This window comes from Necator americanus, chromosome V, assembly GCF_031761385.1.
Source record: "Necator americanus strain Aroian chromosome V, whole genome shotgun sequence".
Classification (NCBI taxonomy): domain Eukaryota; kingdom Metazoa; phylum Nematoda; class Chromadorea; order Rhabditida; family Ancylostomatidae; genus Necator; species Necator americanus.
This window is the reverse complement of record NC_087375.1, coordinates 28,269,543-28,289,071: the sequence shown is the minus strand read 5'-3', so window position 1 is coordinate 28,289,071 and position 19,529 is coordinate 28,269,543. Positions and strand designations below refer to the sequence as shown.

General features: G+C 37.5%; 1 protein-coding gene across 2 annotated transcripts in view; it reads right to left on the bottom strand.

Annotated features, from left to right (window-relative positions):
- Positions 1-15,931, bottom strand: part of RB195_015472 (uncharacterized protein) — a gene marked incomplete at both ends in the record, with an annotated part of 33,430 nt that extends 17,499 nt beyond the window's left edge. For both annotated transcript variants that reach the window (XM_064206204.1, XM_064206205.1), the window contains 2 exons: positions 6,259-6,367; positions 15,749-15,931. In XM_064206204.1, coding sequence (XP_064062085.1) covers positions 6,259-6,367; positions 15,749-15,931 — 292 coding nt within the window. The remainder of the gene's footprint in view (positions 1-6,258; positions 6,368-15,748) is intronic.
- Positions 15,932-19,529: the final 3,598 nt, after the last annotated feature.

The window sequence follows — 19,529 nt, the reverse complement described above, 5'->3', positions numbered from 1 at the left end:
AGGAAGAAATGGACGGAATCACTCCCTCTCCATAGTCTCCCATCACGTATACGAATACTCCACCTGAAATCCGTACCACCTCAGATTCGTGGGGTGATGCCTTTAACCCAGCCTAGAAGTGACAATGTTTCATTGGATTAAGTTCACCGTGTGGTGGAGATGAAGATGTTGGTATTCGCTGGAGAATATTTGTAGTAAAGTGAAAACCGAAGCTTCTCCCGAGATTATTGTCTTGGCAATCCCCCAAGTGCTCCTCCCTCGGCGAAACCCAAACATTTTCGCGATATAACGTACGATATGCGATAGTCTTGACCGATACGGACACACATCGTAAACGCTTTCATGTAACAAACGACCTCGCATGCCAACCACATCCATCAACATCATCGCTCAGCCAGTCAGGTCCAGTTCGAGTACCGGGGAAATCGGAACAAGTGAAAGGCACGTGGCATTTCCTTCATGGAAATTGCACTACAAATATGCCCATCAAATCCCACAAAAAATTGTTGTTTTGAAGTTATCGTTGTTTATCTGACTAAAAGACGAGTGCAACTGAACAATAACTACAGATCACTTTAAAGAATGTCAAGACGAGGATGTTCTTTGAGTCAAATTATAAGCGGAAATGAGGAGACGTCGAGAAACAAACAATTGTTTATCGATAAACGTTTAATTCCAGACGAGTTATTTATAAAATATTTTCTCGGGATTACTCATGCAAACCTGAAATTTACAAAAAAAAACTAGGATTTGAAGACAACATTTTCGACAAAATAAGCTGTAAAACACCGTTCTATCCATAAATTCCTGGCTAACCCAATATTCTCATAAGTCAATTGAGTAGAGGTAAAATAGAGTAAAGTTGAGGTAATAAGAGGTAAAATGTCCCGAAACGTTTGCTACCTCTTTTGTTTATCTCGTTTTTAGGCTACACTACCATCTGAACGTTTTATGAAAAATAAAATTGTTACTCAGAGAATAGTTCAAAATTTAGAAACCAATCTTACACGTACATAGTGAAACTATGATTTCTAAAATAAAAAAAAAATCCAAGCTGTGAATAAGAATTGAGGATGACTACACTCATCAGATGTGGACACCTACAGCTTTATCGTAACTGGTAATGAGTCTCGCAACGACTGAGTTCATGTATGTAGGAGAATGCACACTTATTGTTGAGCGTGTGAGAATACATTGAAGATAATTTTTCACTAGAATTTTTGATAAAATTTCTCAATTTTGATAAAATTTCTCATACAAGGGTTTCTATTTACTTTGTTACTCGCAAAATGAAGTGCTTCCAGCAATTTCATTTTTGTTGTTTTGAATATTTTTAGAATAGCCTGCTTACCTGTTATCTGTTTGAAGCTAGATAGTCAAAAATCACAATGATCGAGTTTTATTGGAGGTTATTTTTTTTAACAAAAAAAAACAATGTTAGCTTGGGATAATAAAAAAGTGTTTGCTCCTACTTATTCACCCTGCCCTACTTCCCAATACTAATCCAGCAAATTATGATAGTTGCTACTCCGTTACTTCTTTTTGTTCTTATTTTCTAAACAATAGAAGGCGCCTAGTCCCCTTAGGTATTTGTGTTCCTGTAGGTTCACTCTAAAACAATGGATGCACCGTAAACAGAATTTGTTGCGCTAATTCAAACTGGTTATTTTCGAGTTGCTCTAATTTGTAAATATGGCATCGGAATATCGGGAGGCAGTAGTCCCCTCCCCTCGCACCGAGTAATTCTGGATGACCTTAGCCAATCATCACGTAGTGGAAGCTCAGCTCTAGCGGGTTGTGTACAGTTCAGTGGTTTAATGTTACAATAAAGTGTTAGAAACCATTTCTTTACCGAATCGTCAAACACTGTAATTTTCAATTGATTTTCTTGAGCTGTAGCCAAAACTAGTATTGATCTTCTTTATTAAACAACAGCTAACGTTTAGGCATTATCGACTTCATCGGAGCTTCGAAAAATTTTTACGTTCAACATGCCAAGATTCGAAGACAGTCGAACATAGGCAATACATTAAAAATTTCCCTATACTCCCATGAATTTTTAATTTCTGCAGACCTAGTAAGGATTATGTACGAATTTCACAAAAGTGACATAGCAAGAAGAAGTTCAAAAAAAAAAACCCCATTAAATGTGTTTGGGCATCCAAAACGGAGTGATAAACGTTTTCCATTGAAGGTTTTACTTTTTAGCAAGAATTCAAATGTATTTAGGAAACATGGTTTTGTTACAGATTAATTCAAATCTCAGAAAATTTATGTAGCTGCCTCAAAATAACTCTCCACTGAAAAATGAATTAAGAGATTGCAACAAGTTGTTGGAGGGAACACATTATTTTACGAATCCTCATTCCTATTAACGATTATATTTGAATTTTTTTCAGATTTTAGTAAAAACGGTAATAATAAAAATGGAGACAGGATAAAACGCAAACTAGTATGCAAGAATAGAAAATGACTATGCTAAAAGAAATTCTCAAAAAAAAAGTATCTGATAAGAGCACGAGGTAGGAGTGATGCGGCTACTCCTTCAGGTCCGCCATGTTCAAGAGCATCGCAAAATTTTTGACCACTAATAACGGCTCTTAATTCATTTATAATCCACTTAAGCGCGAATTACTGTAAGCTCTTCAATTTTATAAAATAATTCGCCAAAAATCCACTGATGTCCGGCGGTTGCGGTATGATTTAAGAGGAAAAGGAGTGCAATTGCGTGCCATTCAAACTAAGATAACTGAAATGAGAAGCAAAACAATTAATTACAGAACTAGACAGGCTAAGTATACTGTATCGATCATCCGAATAGACAATACTTCTGTTCCAGCATTCAACAATAGGACGCTAAATTCTCGATGACCAAAAATTCTTACGTTTACGCTTCAACTAAATCTCCACACAGAAAAGAAAGCTTCATGAAGAGAAAAAAAGAAAAAAAATGCTGCGTCAGTGCCTTCACTTCGGTTGTGGAAAATCTCATATTCTTTCCAAGTGTGCATATTATCAATTAAAGGCAATCCCATCAAATTTCGAACGAAAACGGATGAATCGACAAAAACTGGACAGCAACGGTAAAAGTCATCGTTTTTTACTCTAAATACCTCACATTCATCGACCACATTAACGCTAATCGGACATCCTTAAAAACCTACATGTCATATTCTTTGCTCTCTGGAATGTGGTTTTCATGATCTGTTTAAAAATAGGAAGAAGAACAGCTGTGCAACTGACTCAGAGGATCGCCATTTCACAACGGCACGCTTTATGAGGAGGAGGAGGAAGTGTGAAAAAATCACACATAAAGAATAATGTAATCGAATCGTTCGAACAATCTGTTAGGTTTCCACTAAAAATAAAATCCAAAACGACCCTCCACTCCATCAAAAAATATATTGGGTTCATCTCGCATAAAAATTCAATTATCACATTAAGACGTTAGCCTTAGAGCAGTAGTTTATTTCCGAAATGATGCGATTCAGGACTATTGATTTTTTTCTCAAACTTTAATCTTGGGAAAAAAAACTTTAGAAAGGACTAAGAAAATTACGAGACTCTTCACTAGGAATAAATTTTGATTTCCAAAAAAAAAATCTCCATTTTTTTTTTTTTGAAAATTTCCATCGCTGCTAGGAATGAGTACTGTGAAGTCTAAAAAAATCTAATTTTACCCATTTATTTCCGTCACCACTCTTTAAACTTTAGAAGAACCTCGTCGCAAATACACTTTTCTCTTTTCTTACATTCCAGGCAGGTTTGCTAATTCTTTTCAAAGAAACCAAACCACAACTAGGGCCAACGACCCCTCAATCCCCATCAGGCCATCGTTGCTTTCTCTCAGGCGCGGTACCCGCTATGTGGGTCAAATTTCAACAGAAAAAAACGCCTCGCTAGCGATGAGGTGAAATCGGACCTCAGCATTCAAATAATTCATGTGCACACTAGAGGACATTTCGCATTACTCGTCGATGTCTCTGCTACCGTAATCGTTGCTGTTGCGTAGATACAGCGATGGCAAATACTACGTTTGACGTAGATGTTGCACAGAAAAAGACGAATATTTGCAAGCATTTGTTTGCACTTTTGTAGCTGCAAATTCTTCGCATAGACTGCGATGCTCTAAGCGTTCCCCAAAGAATCAGAATACGAAGAAAAAGACAAAGAGTAGAAGAAAAATGAACTGAAAAATACTCGTACTGAAAAATCTCACTCATCTCAGTTAACAGCACGGAGAAAAAACCTCTTCAGAAGGCTTTACTGTGAGATAGAGATGGAATTCAAGAGTTTTTCTATAAATTACACTGGGAAATTAAATATTTCAGATATTTTGAGATAATTACGATCAGAAATGCGAAGCAACATCATGTTAGTGTTCAGTGAAAGAGAAAAAAAAAACAAAGGAACGGTAAATAGCACTTGGAAAAAAGCAACAAAAAAGTCTGCAACAAACCTCGATAAAAGAAGGACAATTTTGAAAACATGAACATTTAAAAGAGGCTCCATAAGTATTTTTTTTAGAGCAAAATAACTAAATACGATAAAAATAACCACATCAAAAAATCGAGTGATCAATGATCTTCTATGCCACATAATTGACTATTTTTCTCACTGTGAAGAATTCGCAAGTTGATTTTTAATAAAATATTTTAAAAAAATAAGGAAAAAATTAAGAGAATTGTTTCTGACCGAATAGAAGTACAATGTACAGTCCGCTAAATCAATTTTTTTTTCTACTGATCTGGTTATCCTTTCTTTATATTATTTAGTAAGAATTCTACTCGTTTTATTTTCAGAACTTCTCGAATAACCCCTCAAACAACTCGGGTATTGAACTTAAGAAAATTCATATCCCATTCACACAGAAATGAGTATCAAGGAGGATAAAAGAGTGAGGTGCATAATCAATAAAATTGCAAAACGCACACATAGAGGTACAAATAATAGACGTGGATGTTCAAATAAAAACTTGAATTTGCTGAACTTCTGACGAAAGAACTTTTCCTTTTGTTGTGTTCATTCAGGATCGATTAAACATCAAAGGAGATTCATAGATGTTGATAGCATCCATTTCTTTCAAAAGAAATGTGCTTATCTGGGGGTGAAATGATGAGAATGAAATTCGATTGAAATTACAAAGCAAACAGAACAAAATCTAAAAGAGAGAGAGCTAAGAACGAAAATTTGAACGAAAACCACGATATGATTGAAGAATTTTGAGTTCTAGTGTTGAAACAATGACTGTTTCTTCTTAAACTTATTCTTGCAATTTCCTAAAAATTTTAGGAAACCTAGAAAGAGATTTCTAGCCCACTTTTGCAACGTACCACTGAGGTGAACGTCCTTTTCAGGATTCACCTATATGTCCATACTATGCTCCTATGATATACTTTCTGGAGAATTCTCACTATTTCAATGTGTGTCCCAGGAGACAGAGATTCCGTTTAATGAAAGCTTAGTCTGCGCAAAATGAACCTACATTGATTAGAATTGATTTAGATAAAATAGGACATGTGCGTCACGAGAACAAAGCAAGTTAATGTAATTCACGAAAATTTAAATAACGTTATTAATGTTAGAAACTCCAAACCTGAAAAAAGGAAAGTTCAAGCCAGAACTCAAAAAAAATGTTCCAGGCATTGATTGTAATTGTTATGTTTCCACCACAGCTCTTTTTGAAAGATCTAATATTGATTACCTCAGATGTATTAATTCTGCCATACACTACATATTATCCCTTGAATTATGTACATATTTATGGATACTACGCATTGATTCCATTTCTTTCTTGATTTCTCCATTTTCCATACTCTTTGCTTAACTGCTAATTATCCGATTGAAAAAGGATTAAGAAGCCGTTAATTCCCATTCCTCCCATCCCTCTCCTGAGTAGCCTAAGGGTTTCTGATGTCTTTCGCTCGTGCGAAGCATCGCCTAAAAATTTATGATAGCTCGTAGTCGATTTTTTATGCAACGAATTTTCGATCAGACCATAAAAGGGCTATGGATGAGTGCACGCGGTCGAGCACATCAAAGACTCATCACATGATAAATTCAAGAGGAAGACAGAAAGACGGAAGAAAGAAGTAGGAGAAAGCTTACGAAACCAAATGAGGTCCCAAAAAATTGAGTAACGAAATTTTCGCGATACCTACAAACTGTGAATGAGGAAGATTTGTAGATTAGAGCAATTGATAGCAGGAATGAAAAAATATGTGCGGCAAAAAAAAGATAATTAAACAACAACCGCACCTGTACAGATACCGTGCTCGTTTTCATCGTTTTGTTGTGTACATCGTAGATGCTCGGTACAAACGCCCGCATCTGCGCCACATATTTCGCCTTCTTGTCGAACACATATCTGAAAAAAAGCAACAAAAATTGTCTCGAAATTCAATGTTTTCCAGGAAGAAAATGATATTTATTTACCGCAAAAGGTAAATTTTTACTTTGCTTGAAAAACTTTTACTTGAAAAAAAAGTTTCCAAAATCCTGAATGTGGAGCCATCGAAATTTACGAACAGATAATTAGCATAAACAACTGTTACTAATATTACTGTTGGAATGGTATTATTTTTCGTTTCTCAGCTTCAATCCATGAAATGCATGAAAAAAATAATTAAATTGCTCAAATTTCTCACTCAGTCATAGAGAGTAGAAAATCGAAAACGCCCATTAATATATTACATATTTTTCGTTTGATTGTTTTTATTTATTTTTATTATTTTTCGTCTCTTCTACCAAATCCATCTTCGTGATTGATGTAACACTTTCAAAGCTTCTAAGAAAAATGATCTACAATGCATTGTGTTATTCGCTTACTCAAGGTTAACATTACATAAGGCAAAAAAGTCACAAATTCTTGGATACACACATTCATGGAATTCTTGGATTGCAGCAACTTCGATCAATTTTAAAGAGTTATTTTATGAGCGCTATTTCCAACAATCCACAATGAAAACTACGAAAATTCTGATCATTTCCATGTTCCATTGGTCGAAACTCTCAAGAAAATTCAGGAAATCTGGGGGTTAGAGAGGAGGAGAATCTAAGGGGTAGAATTATTCCAGAGAGAGGTTAGAGAGGAGGAAAGGATGGGGTAGAATTATTCTAGAGAAATCGGGCGGGTCATTATTGGATTTGTTATAGATCCGTAAGACCGGAGAGGAAGAGGAGAAGAAAAAAGAATTCGGAAAATCTATTACCCAATATGCCTTTAAAATTCCATCCATGAGCACGTGCTATCGAAAATTCAGGACAAAAAAAAACAATAGAGACAATAAAGCCGGGAAACCAGGATTATGCATTATAAACCCCAGGAAATTACGGGTAATGAGCACAAAAACGGCCATTCTGATGCATGAAAAAAATGAGCATTCTATTCTGACGATGGATAGCTGTAACTTATCGGATCTACATCCATGGCACAACATCGTAGAATTCCCCATAAAACTAACGTATTGGGTTCGTTCCTATTTCGTCTTCCTGCGACAGTGCTTTAGGAAACACTCTTTGGCTGGAATAACCCCTTCCAGTTAATCTCATCCTCAATTTTCCTCCTTTTGAGTCTACTTGAAAGGCCCTTCTACGTCATTTGTGACGAAGTTTGTGCGGGTTGACTGACGAATGATGCAAAACAATGCATCAGAAAAACTTTCAAGAAAATGTTTCCCTTCGTCACGATGACAACATCTACAGTTGGAATGTGTTTTGTGAACTGTTTCTGGACACCCACATAGACCCGTTAAAGCGCTGACGAGAAAATCATGAAAAACCTATCACAAAAATTACAACCGTGAATCAATTAACTGCTTCGGTTATACCGTTACAAAATAATCCTATTACATGAGTAATTGCGTTAGAACCGGTTTAAACAAAAACTATTCCGGTCACTAAAGAAAGTAACTCTTTTTCCGGAAATGCTTCTCCAGAAACGTTGTAACGTCCGGCCAAGAGCGAGGACAGAGCATCAGAAACCTGTTCGGAAAGCTAATAAAGGAGATCCAGTTTCTCATATTACCGTTAAAATGATCCGAAACTCGTTTGAAATAAGAGCCCAGAAAAAAACAAAAACATCAAACTAGTTTTGAAATTCTTCTTCACACTTTGAAGTTTTCCGTCTAGCCTAAAAACTCTAGTAAGCAGCTCTCCCGAAAATAGACAACGTTAGAAAATGTGTAAGGTATGGTCTACAGTGACTTCTTTACAATAAAATTCTATGGAACACCTCTTCTAGAGATAGTAAGGCAATAGTAGCGGCAGGAAGGAGAGAGCACCTTGGAGCCTAGTCGTGTCCAACTTTTTTTGAAAATAAAAAAATTCCCACGAAACGCTCTGTAAAAGGAGTTCAGAGAAGTTAGATTGAAGCTAATGAGGATAATGAGGATAATGTGGATCGTTAATCGATGAAACATTACTCTTATATAGACAAATTGCTTCCAGTTATCTTATCCTCGAACCTAAAATAGGCCAAAATGGCCGTGATTGCAAATTTCTGGGCAACCTGTTTTTTTTTCTTTTTTAGGCGACCTTCATTTTCAAACTTGTTCATTGTGGATTCATCAGAAGAAAAGGGAAGGTACCTTCTGCTGTCCAATACCTACGGTGGTTTCGTTCAAGACCGGCGGCACAAATTGCTTTCGCGAAACATGACCGCTTTATCTTGTAGACCTCAACCTCAGGTCCCACGACAAGCTTCGAGTATTTCTGCGAGCCTCTTTCATCGCTGCCTGTTCACCATCATAAAGCAGTTCTAACGGCAAAATCTCTTGCGCAAAATTTAATATTCAATGGATTTGTTCTTATGTACAGGAAAAACTGTCCATTGAGATGATTTAATGTGTGGTCAATCAAAATGTGGCCTCATAACTCGCGCCGTTTGATTGACAATAGTTGATCAAAGCGCAATCGCTGAGAGCGAGCTGGCGAAGAACAAACTAAATCTTCAAGGATGATATCCTACAGAGCAGGAGGAAAAAAAGAAGATAACCAGAAGAAACAATACATGACTCTAAATCTTATTATAAGAATAATTGGAAGAAATAATTAATTAAGCGATAAAAAATAATTGGAAATAATAATTAATTAATAATAATAATTGAAAATAATATAATAATAAATAAATAATAACAATTGGGAATAATAATTGCAAATTCCAGGAAAAAATCGAGAACGGAATTGATGTGAGTGTCCAGAAGCAGTTTAAAATCCAAAACAGTTCATTCCAACTGTAGATGAAGCCATCATTACAAACATTTTCTTAAAAATTCGAATCGAATTGCAAAAACAAAGTAGTTATACTCACACTAGAAAGAACATCAACGACTTCAAAACAAAAATGTTTCTTTTTTCCCCGTTTAACCTAGGTACAGGCACTAGGCCGGACCTTGGCCGAAGAAGTGGTTACAAAAGATTTTCGTCTTTTCTTACGGGAAATTCAAAAACGTAAGAGTCCAAATAGATAAAATGGTGAAAATAAATTGAACAGTTGTCTGGTGACTGGAAATCTCTAAGAAGATCAAAGAACGCTCCAGAATAACTAGGACCTGGTCAAATCAGGACCGTAAGTGAAATGGCTTCAACTTTTGAAGGATATCCTAGGTCTCCAAGATCGAAACAAACAAATGGAGTCACCGTAGAAATCCCTACTGCTGATCCATAAAATTAGCCAGTGGACGCTATTACTGCAAGAATAAGTGCTTTACTACGAAAATATTGCTTGCCGTAGTCCTAGAAGGCTTAGATATCTTCAGTATTTCTTTCCGTAAGATTTCAGGAAGCGTGCGTAGTACGTTCTTAAGATAATAAGTCTCCTTCTTATCGGATTGTTTTTTTTCGAAGCTTTATCCATCATTCTCTGGATATTCGCTGTTCTCTATTGAACCTCTCATCAATATATTTTCTTTACTCACCGCGGAAACACTTTATCATCAAGTTCTCCATTAATATCATGCAAAAATTTTAGAAATCTTCAAAATCTACAAATACGAAACAAATGATCAGTGATTTTTCGGAAACAGTCAGAAAATTTGCCAAATTTTGAGATATAGGAGATTCGAATCCACATCTCCAGGAATGATATAAGGAACTTCCAAAGATTTTCTCTTCTACCTCCCCTGTCCAATTCTCTCCCGATTTCTTTCTGATCACGAGTATGTGCTGTTTTTTTTTCTCCTCAAATTTCTCTCAAAACCGATGGCACTTTTGTTCCTTCCGAGAGCTGCTCCACCTCAATCGGCGCCAACCAGTCGATTCGCTCTACAGCGTGGTGGCTTAAACAAATAACACACTACGCACTAGCAGGAGCAACAACGATCCCTTCTCTTTTTCATTTTCCAGGTACAACCGAGAGAGCCTTGGGCTTTTTGCCACCGTTCCCGTCCGTCAATTCAAATCCCAACAACATCTCAAGTACCCTCTACCTACCTCACACGACAGCTAATCTGTGGTTAGGTAGACAATGCTGGATAAGGCGCTATGATCGACATGTGTGTGGGTGTGTGTGTGGGTGGGTGTATAAAGAATCAAGACAGTGGATTAGCTCTCATTGCAAACATTCACTTTTGCGAAGTTAAACAACACTAGAGCGCTTCTTACACGTGGTAACGATGCGCTTAGACGATTCTTCTGAACGCTCTCTAACCGAGTGTGTGCGTGTGTACTCAGGGAAACTTCAGAAAAACAACGCTGCTAGAGCCATTCACACAAAAAGCCACTCAACCGATTTGCGCAGTTTGTCGTTATTCCAAGAATGAAACGTGCTCACCACCTGGAACTTCTCGAAATGATTTTACGTTGTGATAAGTGCTAGGATTATAACTATTCCAAATTCTGCAAAACCTATTATTCAGGTCCAAAAACACATCTGGATTCGTATTGCATTTACCACTTCGGCTGCAAAAAAAAGCTCATCTTCACGAAAAAAAAAAGTAGGCATAAAAACACGGGACTTTTAGAACAGTACTGGTAATTTTGTTGCTAGAAATTCAGAAATTATGTTAGAAACAATTTTGTTAGAAAGTAAAAATCTTCGTTCAGAGATAACAAGCGAGCAGTGAAATTGGAAACCTTTCCCATCCAATTCTTTAAAACATTTAAAACATTTATGTAGAAATTTAGGAGGGAAAAATTGCAGGATATATTGTTTCCAGAACAACTGCTGATTCACAAAAAAAAAGTAGTTCTAACGCACATATGTTTCTACGGGGACAGTTTTAATCGAGATCTTTGCGAAATGTTTCCTTCGAGCGCATTCTTGGAAAAGAAAAGGAAGCTTTATTTGTGTCAACTCCCATACGTCCTCTAAACTTTAAAATTTAAATTTAAATAAGACGACTGTTTGTTCAACGACTTTAATTCTCGGCTTAACGCTGGGGAATCGAGTCGCCGCATGAACGATTCCGATTCGGAGGCCCGTAAGCGAAAGCAGTGCAACATCTCTCCACTCGCCTTCGCCGCAGCAGGACATGCCTGGATCTGAGCCTTAGGTTACGTCAAACTCTGGAAACAACAGCGATTGAACTTCCGCTGATGCGCTTTAGGCTTTCAGTTGATATTAACCTGACTGTTACATTGTCTAGACGGGAACTTCTTGTAAATCCCTGATAAAAATTCTGTGAGAGTTACCTGAGGAAAGAGTTTTCACAACAGAATATGTAGCAACTTATAGAGCAGTCCAAAAATGCAAACAAACAATAATTATGACCGACAAGCTACTCAAATCATTTAAAAAGGTTTCTGAATGGATTTAGAGCAGCTTTGCCGGATATTGTGGCCTACGTTTCAAAACTACAAACTCTTAGCCTGCAAAGTAAAGTACTTTCCAAACTTAAAGTAGACGTGTGTAATTTTTCGGATCCAAAAAATATTTTTTTTCTGGAACAACTACGACAGCGAACTATCCGGTGATCTTAAAGAAATGCTTTAAGACGTTGAAATAACGTTAATTCCTAATGGCTCGATGAAAGTAGGAGAGGAAATGAGTGGAATAGTTGGAGTATGAACCGCAAATGTTGCTCCAAGAAAAAGTACCCATAATTTAAGGAAGTTCTTAAAAAATGCTTCCGATAAAATGATACGGTCAGGATCAGTTGGTTCAATCTTGTAACAGGTGGATAGAATATAGGAGCAGGTATTACTCAGATTAAATCATTCTACAGTAATGACAAGATCCTAGAACGAGTTGTAGAATCTTCTGCACTAACAGTTCCCACAGGATTTTCCGTCTAGGATAATTTCTCTAAGAAAAAATCTTGCTTTGATTTCGAGTGATTTTCTAATTGATAATTGTAATTAGCAAGCAGATATTTTATGCAAGTGATCCTAATATAATCTTAGAACGTGCAAGACCTTCTCGGAATTACACTCCCGATGCAATTACACTCCCGACAGTTACGTAAACACAATTATAGAAGCTCTTTTAGCTTAAAGAGCTGAGCTGTAATTAAGTACGGATGAGACAAATGATAGACCATGGTCATCAATTATTTCTCCTATAGTTACCAAGCACCCTCTATATGTTCTGATAACAAAATTTAAGACCTAAAAAATAGAATTTTAAAGTTAAAAAAAATCCCGCATAGAATAAAAATTAATGTAAACCCATCCTATTTCACTGAACAGAAACAAAAAGAGATACGCTCAAAAATTGCAAAGGAAGATATTTTATAAGGTATTTTTTAAGGTATTCTTAGGTTTCAGATGACCTTCTGTAGTTATATTCGCTGTAACTTCACCGATAGGTAGCTACCCTCTATCAGCGAAGTGCCATCGGATAAATGAGGAGGCTAAGGACACTTATTCTGGAAGGTTCTTTCTAGAAAAAAAGTTGTCCTACAATTTTCATGCAATTTCCAATTTTTGCATTAGAAAGCGAGACAAAACAAACGACCAGGCAGCAATAAGAAAAAGTTCCTCTTAAACAAAAAAAAAAAAAACTATTTTAAGCCGGATTTTTCATTTCAGACGATCAACCAGTACTGTTTGAAATGGTAACCATCATTTTCCAGGACGACAATTACTATTTATACCAAGAAGTTCTCATGGAACAATAAATGGTGGTCAGCTAAAAAAAAAACACTTCTCTTGTCTTGGGTCTTCAAAACTTTAGCATCGTAAATATTTGAGAATTTTAAAGCACCATGAAACGGGTAGAACTCGATTTTCCTACTAATCTCTGAGCAACAGAAATTTTCTCATTAACTGACATCGAAGAGAGGAGAACAAGACTTATCGCGCACTTTCCAACCTGATTTTCTAGCACTCAATTATAAGGGACGGCGAGAACCACGCGGAGCGATGCGCTAATAGCCAATACCTTGGGTTCGCCACTAAATAACCTGGAGTTAGAGAAAAGAAGGCTTCTTCGCCACTTTTTAGGATTCTTACGCAGAGATGGTTTGGATCGAAACAGCTGGACTACTGTATCCCCATCAATTTGAAAGTTTCTTGAAAAGTTTTTTTTTCTTGGAGTTCGTTTTTTTTTTCTAAATAATTCTCACGAAACTTTTGACAAAAAATTCATCCTAAAGAAATCTATAGGACTACTTTTTTCGCATCATAGATAAAATCCAAGGCATTATCCAACGTGTTAAGATGATGAACTGTGAGCCGTTTAACGTTTGGGAATCACAACGTTTCACAACTTCCGCATTACAACAGGAGCGCTACTGATGAATGAATGTTGTTTCACGCGAAAAGAAAACGACAGTGTCAAAACTTTTCATACTTTGCAGTAACTATTTGCACTTTCAAAAATCTAATCATTTTCAATGTTCCGCTATGAATTGAATGCGATTCCGAGTTATTTTTTGAAAAGACCTTGAAAACAACTTGATTAAGATGCATGAATGCCCTTGAGAACCGTTTTGAATTTTTAAAAAAAAAAGTTACTGCGAGAAAACGGGAAACGGACATATTTTGGTATTGGTGGAATAGGCCGCAAATAGTATTTCCACTGTCACGAAGATGGGGTGGTAATGAAGCAATGTGCAATGTCTGTGAAGAATTTCTCATTTCTTCATTGTTCATGGTGAAAGATCTCAGGATATGGTACATTATAGTTAGTCACCATATGACGAGCTCTATGGTCACTTCCTCGACTCAATCAGAATGGCGGGAAAAACAAAATTGTCAATACATCAATTCAAGGACGGAAATAAAACTAGACTAACATGTCACTGATTTGTGGTGTTCTATACTTCCAATACTGGCTACGATAAAAAGGCGAATTTTAAACAAATACAGTACCTGTAGCCCGAATTAGGAACAATTATAGTTGGAATAGTGGGATGCAGAGAGCCACCTTTATTTTTTCTGGCAGAGTTCAAAAGTAGTACTTTTACTTTTAGCCGAAACCTCTCCTGTCCATCTTCCCAAATGATTACGATCCCATCAACTTAATTTTCCACTCTCAAATCCCTAGTTTTTTTTTGGAATCTTTGTGTTCTGCGTATTTCAGCAGTGACAAATATAATTTGTCCCCATGAAACCCCATAACTCAGTTCAGTAGACTTCAGATTCAGTAGACTTCTGCTCAAATATCTGAGAACCTTCTCGACACCGCTGCTACTCTTGAAATTACTCGAAATTTCAACTCGTGCCCCAGTCGGCAGAACAGCAGCCGGTCAAAGTCGATCTCCAAGCAAAAGTCATGCGATGAAGTCTCATAGCCGGAGTCGGGATCGAACCGACGCAATCATCGAAATAAGCAAACAAAAGGCGCCTTAAAGCCGGCGAGCTGCTGGCCGGTTGCTGCTGTTTGACTCTTCACGATTCGCGAACGTTTCGACATGTTTCTCGAGAGTCGCGCGCAAGGACTCGTGCGCAAAGACGTGACTGATCGATCGATAGATCAAAAGAGGAGGTAGATGATAGAAAACGCCCAAAACCCAAAGGGAAAACACATAGGATTATGTCGATTCAATTCCGACAAATATTAACTCCAATCTGATCTGGGCGAATTGATCTCCACACATTGTGAAAAATCGAATTTTCCAGGAACAACGGTGGCAAAGAGGTCCAGTGTATATTCAAGGAATATATCAATGAGAACTAGGTCGCGAAGTTGGTATGCACTTCAGATTTTGATAAGAAGTTAATTTTCATAGGACCACCGTAGAAATGTTAAATTTGATAGGATTTGCATGTTAGCAGGAGGGTAAACAACAAAAACACAAGGCGAAAAAGCATTCATAACAGGATAATCGGTGAAACCATGTCTACAAAAGAAAAAGTGGTTGCTTAGGTCTAAAAAGTGGTAACAGAGCGAAACCACAAGTGGAAATCACTAGTGATATGAAAAGAGATACAAAGAGGAAGAGATCGGAGGAGATTTGAGGTCAAAGCGATTGTAATAGGAAAAAGGTAAAGAAACGTATTTATGTCATAGAAACATATTTAGATCATACTACTCGGAAAAAAAGAGAAAAAGTAAGAAAATTTGAATCTCTAATCTGGGGCGCAATTGGATGGGCGCGCACTGCATGTACGTATGAAGTGGTCACCCAATCGATAGATCAAAGTTGTTCCCAAATTCTGGACCGGGACCGTACAGGTCGAAACGTGTAAGAACCTATTAGGATATGTTAAAACAAGAAAACTCATTTGAGATACCAGGTCAAAACCCGTTGAATCCTGCAAACCGCTTACACGCAGAAATGATTGAAAAACGTCAAAAAACGGATGGAATTGGAATAGAACCAATGTAAAAAAATTCGCAGAAGCATAACGTAACGCAACCCACCGGACAACATCCGCACTGGTCGAGTACGGTATTTCCGCATTGCGGTTCTCTACATTGAGGACATCGCTCGGGACAATCATGCCGATCGTGTTGCTGTAGCAGCGAATCGACAGGCGTATAATGCTGCGCTAGTAGCGCAGCCAAAGTCGCAGCCGCTGTCAACCACCACAGCCACCGCCGCATCTATCACCTCCTAGAGTCGTCGTCCGCGACGAGCAGCAGCCGGCATTCGCGCGCTCTCGCCGCACCGCCCGGCTCAGCTCCCTCTGCGTCTCTGCCCGATTGCACACACTGTCTGCCTGTCACGTGCTCTCAGCGGCTAGCACGCTCTGTCCGTTCACCACGAACACGCCCACTTTTTGGACACGCCCACTTCTGCCGAAATAGATGTGGGAAGGGCAGAGAAGCAGACAGTAAATACGGACGTTGACACGGTAGTCAGCTGGAAATAATTTTTTATCGTTAGATAGGAAACGGAGCGAAAGAGTTCGCGAACGCAACGAGACGCAGGACTCAGAGGGGAGATTACGATAGGAGTTACGAAATCCACGGATGACTGTATACATATCAGCAGTGCTTTGTTAGCAAAGAAACGAAAAAAAAACGGGAACATGTGGAAATATTTCAGACCGTGTCATAGTGAAAAGTGGAAGAAAAATCAGGTGATTGAACGATCTGAAACCAGCGGAGAAAAAGAAACGCGATAGGATCTGTCCTAAAAGAGGATTAAAAAAAAAGAAAATCCACCCAACCTCCAGAAAAAATGCGACAAAACGGAAAAAGGCGAAAAAGATGAAGAACTCTGTGGAAAGCACATGTTAAGGATGAGGTTTCTATGATTAACATGGATTGCGTGGAAAACTATCAAAATGGAAAACTCTCGGTTGAAACAGAGTAAGGAGCGGTTACAAGCATGGGTCGGCTAGTAAATCTTCCTGTAAATGAAATTATCTACTGTCCAAGGGAAAACCATGACCATAAATCCATCTCCCGAGGAAAATTCACAAAATTGCGCTCACTTTCCAGAAAATTACTAGCCCGTCGAAATAACCATAAAGGATTAAATGCATACGTGATGAGAAGATGAAAAAAGAAAGAATAAAACTAGCTGTACTTTTGAAAGGAAAAGAAATAAGAATCAAAAATTTACTTTAAAAGGTGACAGTTGATTGCTTTTGTTTTTTTTTCTGCTAATTGTTAAGCATGACATTGAGAATGAAGAAAAAGAGTAGAGAACAAGGAAAAAAAGGGGGAAAAAAGAAAATAAATTTTATTTCTACATAAATAGTCCGCTGAAATAATTTCCACTGACAACTTTTTATTAGCACAACCTATTTAATAATTTCTCACCAAAAATATCTAGAGGTGGTCTAAGAGCAAGGAAAAAACCATGAACGAGGCAATTCCATCAAAAAAGCGTGGAATTTTCCGAATAGCTGCAGAAATTCTAAGTAATGGATGTCTAATAAAAACTTGTAAATGACACGAATACGGTAACGTACAGTTCGCCTCTGTAAAATGACCCTCTGATTGGTTTTTACCATAGACGATCAAGTTACGACCACTATAACGGCGTGTGGGGAAGAAAAAACTTCCACGTGGTATACGGTACCTCAGTTGTGAATTCATATGTATAGGAACGAGGATCGAAGTAACGTCTAAATACAAACGAGCAAGAAAAATCGAGAAAGCCACAAAATATTGAAAGGAAAAGTGAAAAAATGAATGCATTTTGAAATTCACCGCTGGGGCAGTGAAGGTTCTCCTTCCTTGCAGAAATCCTCGTCAAATAACAGCGACACAAACTTTAATTCCATTTGGTTGCGTCAGAGACAGCGGGGAAAGCCTCGATGTGAGTCATTATGACATTGAGAAAAAAAAACTGGCGCAGAGATACTGTAACGCTGACGAAGCGCATGCTGGATAAATAGTCGTAAAATATGAATTTAGTGCTGAATCGCATGCTAATGTGCTGTTCGATGATCTCTGAACCATGACGATGGTAATACATATTCTCGATGAACATTTCAGGTAAATAATATATATAGAGAGGTATTGCTGCTACCGTAACCTTGAATCAAGTTTTTTTTTGGTCTCATCTGATAATTGTACCATGAAATTAAAATATATAACACTGTGTAATAATTAAAGATCGGATGAAGTGTCATCAATGACTTATTCTAACTTCGTACTGTAGACTACAGTCCCTGATGAAAAGGCAGAATGACGTGATGCCGTATTGCACCATAATAAGAGAAGCAAAACCGAAAAAGGAGTCAAACGTGACTCGCTCGATTCTTCCACGAAAGTTTTGTCAGGGCGAATAGAGAAAGGGAAATGCAAGTCTGCATAGTGAAATTCTTTTTTTTTAGTTTCGAACACCACAAAATACTATCACGAAAAAAGTTTTGAAGAACTTTGTAAACAGGCCATTCCAAATACTGAAAAGATTTTGAAAAAATTTAAATCAAAATAACAAATTAATTGAATCGAACTTGAATTTCAAATTCCAAATTTAGATTTATTTTTTTAAATTATTTAAAATTAAATTTAAATAAAAGATATCACAACCTACAGCTGTGCGCAAATCGAGTGGCGGGCGTGCAGAGTATACAACACACCTAAGTGATCTCAGAAAAATTCAATCACCTGCAATTTCTTGCGTTGACTCGACTCTTACTAAGTTATTGAACGAATCCACTCTTTTTTAGAACATGATTTGTTAACCTAAAACTACACGAGAAAAAATGCGGTCGAACATGGTGACAAAGTAGCAGTTTATAGTCGGAGCTGAATGTACTGTGCTGAATGTAATGTTAGGTACGCAACAAGTTGACCGCGACGCTTCTGCTGCAACGCATCCTCCTTTTCCTCTTCTCTTCCTCTCTGCCTCACACATTTTCTTATCTCTCTGCTCCAATTCGATCAAATCGGTGAAAGGCAACTGCGTTCATTGTTTCTGCTTGCATAGGTTGGTGAAGAGTCGTTATTGATTTTCGACCGCTCGCTTGTGGGCGCGGCGGGTGCGCAATGGAGGCGCGATGCGACTGATTTCTAAAGGAAGAATGACGTCTTCCGAGAAGTTTTTTTACGACAATTGGGGAAAGATGGGCGAAGCCGCGGTCGTTTCCTTAATCTCCAGCTTGAATTTTGTTTTTCTGGGATTTCCATATCACGTCAGTTTCTTGATATGCTACCTTTGAGGACATTCAGTACATATGAGGTCCTCTGCAGCAATGACACCCCTGTATTTAAGTAACCTCATGACTGTTCTGTATTTATTGAACTAGTTCTCGAACAGGGGTAATATTTAATCCAAATATATAGTCATAAAATTTCCTCTCTGCCTTCTATCTCATTATAGGGGGTCAGAAAATGGAACGAATTTTTGATAGATCTAGACAGAGCAGAAAACAGGTTTCAAAGAGAACCAGAGGAAAAGTGAAAGACGAAAGTTCGAAGAACAATTCTCGCAGAATAAAGGCAGTGCTTTCTATGTTGGGACCTTTCCACTAATAACTATGGTTACCAGTTTGTGAGTATCGGAACGAATATACGCGACGTAGATAAAGTAAAGATGAAGTATAAATCCGGGATTGACAGATATCAGTTAACAGTTATCAGAGATCAGTTTGCCCAACGAGGCAACTCTTTACATTCAAAAATTGATGACGGCCAAGCATTAGGAGGGTATAGAGGGTGGGAAATGAAGGAACCCAAATATTCGCTTTATTATTATTTTTATATTACATACTGTATATATTACATGTATTATATTGTT